The sequence below is a fragment of the Lithobates pipiens genome, unplaced genomic scaffold (genome assembly GCF_037356315.1).
Source record: "Lithobates pipiens isolate NorthernLeopardFrog02 unplaced genomic scaffold, aLitPip1_a1.2 Scaffold_23, whole genome shotgun sequence".
NCBI classification, from domain to species: domain Eukaryota; kingdom Metazoa; phylum Chordata; class Amphibia; order Anura; family Ranidae; genus Lithobates; species Lithobates pipiens.
In genome coordinates, this window is record NW_027507785.1 from 147872121 (window position 1) to 147878120 (window position 6000).

Here is a 6000-nt window from a genome sequence, read left to right on the forward strand (position 1 = left end):
AATAGCCAGCAGGGCTGACTAGCAAGAAATGAAGACCAGGTGATTCACCGTGGAATGAAGAGTACTGGCAATTAACTGACAGCTGAACACTGAGCTCTGAGGGAAGCCCTGACAACTTTCCCTTACAAAGCAATTTCCACATGTAGCTTTCTCAGGTTTAGCTTCCTGAGTCACAGCCAGAACCACCTCTTGCTTTAGTCCATCTTTATGTATCCCCTTGATGCTGGTCACAAGTGATAAGCAAAACCTGGCTTGGATCCTACACTGCCAAGGTGACCCAGGAAACCTGGAGCGGATTCCACCTTCGTTTCCTACATATGAAAGAATGCAAAGTCATGTATAGCATCCCTCAATCACCTCGTCTTTCATTATATCACAGACCATCAAGTACAGTGCCTTAAAAAAGGATTCATACCCCTTGAAATTTTGCTTAAAAGCGTGCATTTATATACAGCCCCCTTTACTCTGATACCCCTAACTAAAATCTAGTGGAACCAATTGCCTTCAGAAGTCACCTAATTAGTAAAAAGAGTCCACCTGTGTGTAATCTAATCTCAGTATAAATACAGATGTTCTGTGAAGCCCTCAGAGGTTTGTTATAGAAGTTTAGTGAACAGACAGCATCATGAAGGCCAAGGAACACACCAGACAGGTCAGGGATAAAGTTGGTGTTTAAAGCAGGGTTAGGTTATAAAAAAAAAAAATGCCAAGCTTTGAACATCTCACGAAGCACTGTTTAATCCATCATCCGAAAATGGAAAGAGAAAATGGCACAACTGCAAACCTACTAAGACACAGCCATCCACCTAAACTGACAGGCTGAGCAAAGAGCATTAGTCAGAGAAGCAGCCAAGAGGCCATAAAAAGTCAGTTTTTGCGAGAAACCATGTGGGGGACAAATAAGGTGCGAGAAAGTGCTCTGGTCAGAGGAAGCCAGTATTGAACCTTTTGGTCTAAAAGCAAAATGCTATGTGTATCAAAAAACTAACAATGTACATCACCCTGAACACACCATCCCCACCGTGAAAAATGGCGGTGGCATCATCATGTTGTGGGGATCCTTTTCTTCAGCAGGGACAGGGAAGCTGGTCAGAGTTGATGGGAAGATGGATGGAGCCAATAGCAGGACAATCTTAGAAGAAAACCTGTTAGAATCTGCAAAAGACTTGACTCTAGCGGAGGTGCAGCTTCCAGCAGGACAACTACCCTAAACATACAGCCAGAGCTACAATGGAATGGTTTAGCTCACAGCATATTCATGTGTTAGAATGGCCCGGTCAAAGCCCAGACCTAAATCCAACTGAGAATCTGTGGCAGGACTTGAAAATTGCTGTTCACAGAAGCTCTACATCCAATCTGACAGAGCTTGAGCTATTTTGCAAAGAACGGGCAAACATTTCAATCTCTAGATGTGCAAAGCTGGGAGAGACATACCCAAAAAGACTTGCAGCTGTAATTGCAGCAAAAGATGGTTCTACAAAGTATTGGCTTAGGGGGCTGAATACAAATGCATGCTACACTTTTCACATATTTGTAAAAAATTTGTAAAACCATTCATCAGGGAGAGTCTCGGATAGCCGAGACACTTGTGGACATCACTGGACAGAGATGGGGCTCAGGTAAGTATTAGGAGGGCTGAGAGGGGAGCTGCTGCACACACACAAGGCTTTTTATTCTAATGCTTAGAATGCATTTAGATAAAAAAAAACTTCTGACTTTACAACTCCTTTAACAAGAATACTACACAGAATGCTCAGTGATCACTGAAAAAGATACTTAGAAAGTACCGCCTCCCATCTTGCAGCAGGCTGATAACCTCATTATCCAAGAATGTTTTTTTTTCTATCGGACCTTGAAGTAGACAGCAGCTCAAGGCAAGATATTTCATTAATAAAATGTACAAAAAAAAAAAAATTTACCTGTTGCTTTATAATATGAAATGCCAAAAGTGATATGTCACACATTTAATTATGCATATTTTTTACTGATAGTTCTATTTTAAAAAAAAGTTAAGTTCAATATTTAAAACTTTTTTTTTTAATGAACTACTCAAACTAACACCATTCATATTGCCCATTAACTCACAAAATAAATCAAAATGTAACAATATGAAAAAATAAATATTAAAGATAAAAAAATATAACCTGTATAAATGTCAGTCCTAATAACATTCCTTTACTATTCTTTCAGCATAACAATATTACTTCCATCACAGATGACACCTTCTGTAAATCAAATGACACCCGATATCTCCGTACCAGACTGGATGAAGTAAGAATGGAAGGAAATCCAGTGATACTAGGAAAATATCCGAACAGTTTCACCTGTCTCAGAACTTTACCCCATGGCTCATATTTTAAATAGTGGGGGAACATTACCACCATCAATTTGCAATGTCCTATACTTCTTAAAAGAAATATCAGTTTACACACTGAATGTTTTATTTTACAGTGGCAAATGTTTTGAAAGTTTCCAGTAATGTAGATTTTTTTCTTATAGGGATTGCATTTACTTACTGTAAGTAATACTGTACACCCATGATATTGATATACACCACTTACTTAATAATTATTACAATTACCACTTACACACACATACAAATATGATTGATCTAACATATACATTTGAGTGAGTAGTAGCTTCACACACTGTTTTACAGTTAATAATGCAAAGCATATGTGATCCATTAAGACTAAGAGTGTATTCAGTTCCACATATATAAGTAACTGAAATATAGCTTTACTTAACATTCTCTTCCTACTGTCCAGCTAATTTTCTATAGTAAAGCATCAGTAAGCAAACGGATGTGAAAATATGTACAAAAACAGACTGAAGAGTCTTATTTCGGCAACATTTTTTCAACCATGAAATATGGAATTCTAGGAAATTGCATGAATGTCTGCCTCATTATATGCAACAGCCCAGTGTGTTAAAGAGGATCTTAGCCCTAGGAAGAAAAAGATTAAAAGTCAGCAGATACAAATGCTGTAGCTGCTGCAGGGCCGTCTTTAATGTGGGGCAAAAGGGGCAGCTGCCCAGGGCCCTGTCATTGTTGAGGGGCCCAAACAGCTGCCCACTGAGCCCCTTCGCATGGGTAGTCCTGGAGCGGGACCAAGGAGAAGCGAGAGCACAGGAGGGAAAAGAGCTCCCTGACCACCAGAAGGTGAGGAGCGGCAGGGGCAACCCGGATGCCGCGGCGCCACCCAGAGGCTGGATTCCTCCAACCTTCAACAGCGGCCTGGAGGACAAGTGGATTAGGCTCCCCTGCCCGGGGCCTGGCTGGATGGGGCATGCAGCCAGGGCTAAGGCCACCTCTATCATCCTCCCCTCTCACCCCTCTCTCTCTCTCTCTTTCTCATCCCCAATTCCCCCCTCCCTCTCTCTTGTCCCCAATCACCCCCCCCCTCTGTCTCATCCCCAATCCCCTTCCTCTCTCTCATCCCCAATCCCCCCTCCTCTCTCTCATCCCCAATTCCCCCCTCCTCTCTCTCATCCCCAATTCCCCCCTCCCTCTGTCTCGTCCCCAATTCCCCCCTCCCTCTGTCTCGTCCCCAATCCCCCCTCCTCTCTCTTTCTCATCCCCAATCCCCCTCCTCTCTCTTTCTCATCCCCAATCCCCCCTCCTCTCTCTTTCTCATCCCCAATCCCCCCTCCTCTCTCTTTCTCATCCCCAATCCCCCCTCCTCTCTTTCTCATCCCCAATCTCCCCTCCTCTCTCTCTCATCCCCAATCTCCCCTCCTCTCTCTCTCTCATCCCCAATCTCCCCTCCTCTCTCTCTCTCTCTCATCCCCAATCTCCCCTCCTCTCTCTCTCTCTCATCCCCAATCTCCCCTCCTCTCTCTCTCTCATCCCCAATCTCCCCTCCTCTCTCATCCCCAATCTCCCCTCCTCTCTCATCCCCAATCTCCCCTCCTCTCTCTCTCATCCCCAATCTCCCCTCCTCTCTCTCTCTCATCCCCAATCTCCCCTCCTCTCTCTCTCTCATCCCCAATCTCCCCTCCTCTCTCTCTCTCATCCCCAATCTCCCCTCCTCTCTCTCTCTCTCATCCCCAATCTCCCCTCCTCTCTCTCTCTCTCATCCCCAATCTCCCCTCCTCTCTCTCTCATCCCCAATCTCCCCTCCTCTCTCTCTCATCCCCAATCTCCCCTCCTCTCTCTCTCTCTCTCATCCCCAATCTCCCCTCCTCTCTCTCTCTCATCCCCAATCTCCCCTCCTCTCTCTCTCATCCCCAATCTCCCCTCCTCTCTCTCTCATCCCCAATCTCCCCTCCTCTCTCTCTCATCCCCAATCTCCCCTCCTCTCTCTCTCATCCCCAATCTCCCCTCCTCTCTCTCTCATCCCCAATCCCCTCCTCTCTCATCCCCTCTCTATTCGACCTACTCCCTCTCTCTTTCACTCACCCCCTCTCTCTGAAAGAAAACCAGAGAAAGTCCTTAGCTCAACTCAGCAACCCTATCTCTTCCATCTCTAGCTCCCACACCCCCCTCTCTCTCTCTCACCCCCTCTCTCCCACCACTCTCACCCCCTCTTTCACCTACCCCCTTACCCCTCTCTTTCACCACCCTAGCGCTCTCTCTCTTACTCCCACTTACACTGATCACACCCTCCAATCCCCCCAATGCCACTGATACTAATCCACCCCTCACCACCACTACTGCCCACACCTCCCTAGCCCCAGCAACCAATGGGTGAGTGGTAATGATGTACAGTAACCTCCAGCAACCAAAACCAATCAGCAAGCAGAAATTATGATTTGGAGTTTAGCTGCTATTTACTGTGCGTTTCAAAGCAGGTGGAGAGCAAAATTGCATCGGGGGGCCCCAAAGAAAATGTTTGCCCAGGGTCCAATCAATATTAAAGATGGCCCTGAGCTGCCGATTTTTAATAAAAGGACACTTGCCTGTCCAAGTATCCAGCACAGTCCTCACAAGTCAGTTCTTCATCGGTCTTTGGGTCCTTGGCACAGGCATCTTTAGTGTAGTAAGTCGGCTGTGACTCACAGCCAGCTCCTCAGTGCACATGCTTGAGCCGTTCTGTGCTTTGTGAATGTTCCTGCAGCCTTCTGGGTCTTGTGATGTTTCCCAAAAGGCTGCAGGCAAAGGGAGGGGAGCAAACTTCTGCTCAGAAGCCTAGGTGATCCAAGCAGAAGTGGGAATAGGGTGCCTGTCAAAACCAGGTACCGTTACTCCCCCCCCCAAAAAAAGTGCCCAAATGTGATAGCGTATGGGTGCAATGCAGTACCATTAATTTGCATGACATACTTACAACAATAAACTAGTGCACACCCAGTGCACCTGTGTTGTATAAATACCCACAGGGCACGGTAACACACTACGGTTCATTGTGGCATGATTTTAAGCCTATTATGATGGTAGCCCATTTGGATGGTCTGCTGTGAAGAAACATAACACATTAAAGGCCTTTTATGTGAACCTGAACTCTAAAAGCAAAGTTTTGCTACCTTAGGTAAGGTAAAAAAACATTCTGCATGCAACTGCCCCCACAGCCCCCATAAATACTAACCTGACCCGATCTCACCCCAGCAGTGTGCACGAGAGTCAAGGCTCTCTCCCTCTTCATTGGCTCTGATACATCAGCGGGAGCTCCTGGCTGTCATTTACAGCCAGTGACGGGGGGACAGGGTTGACCCCCCCATGCGTTTTATGAACACACAAAGCGGGGCTCAGGAGGAAGCACACACAAGTGCCCCCTAAGCAAGTGGCTTCCTATGGGGGCACTCAGCATGGGGAGGAGAGCCAGGAGCACCTACGAGGGACCCGAAAAGAGGACGACCGGGGGTGCTGTGAGCAAAATTATTACACAGAGCAGGTAAGAACATCATGTTTTTTGTTTTTTTTTAACTAAAATAACAAAGAAGATGTGCAATCACCTAAAGGGAAAATCTAGTAAAGTAAATAGTGTCTAAACAGTACCCTAAACAATTTACCTTTTGTTTTGAATTCCTACTGTGTTTTTGGCCATATCGATGGATACCTGC

General features: G+C 45.7%; 1 protein-coding gene across 1 annotated transcript in view; it reads left to right on the plus strand.

The window, feature by feature from the left end:
- OGN (osteoglycin) overlaps positions 1 to 2825 on the plus strand; it is a 407576-nt gene extending 404751 nt beyond the window's left edge. Inside the window, exon 6 of the mRNA XM_077452477.1 lies at positions 2191 to 2825. Coding sequence (XP_077308603.1) covers positions 2191 to 2364 — 174 coding nt within the window. The 3' untranslated portion in view covers positions 2365 to 2825. The remainder of the gene's footprint in view (positions 1 to 2190) is intronic.
- The last annotated feature ends 3175 nt before the right edge of the window (positions 2826 to 6000 follow it).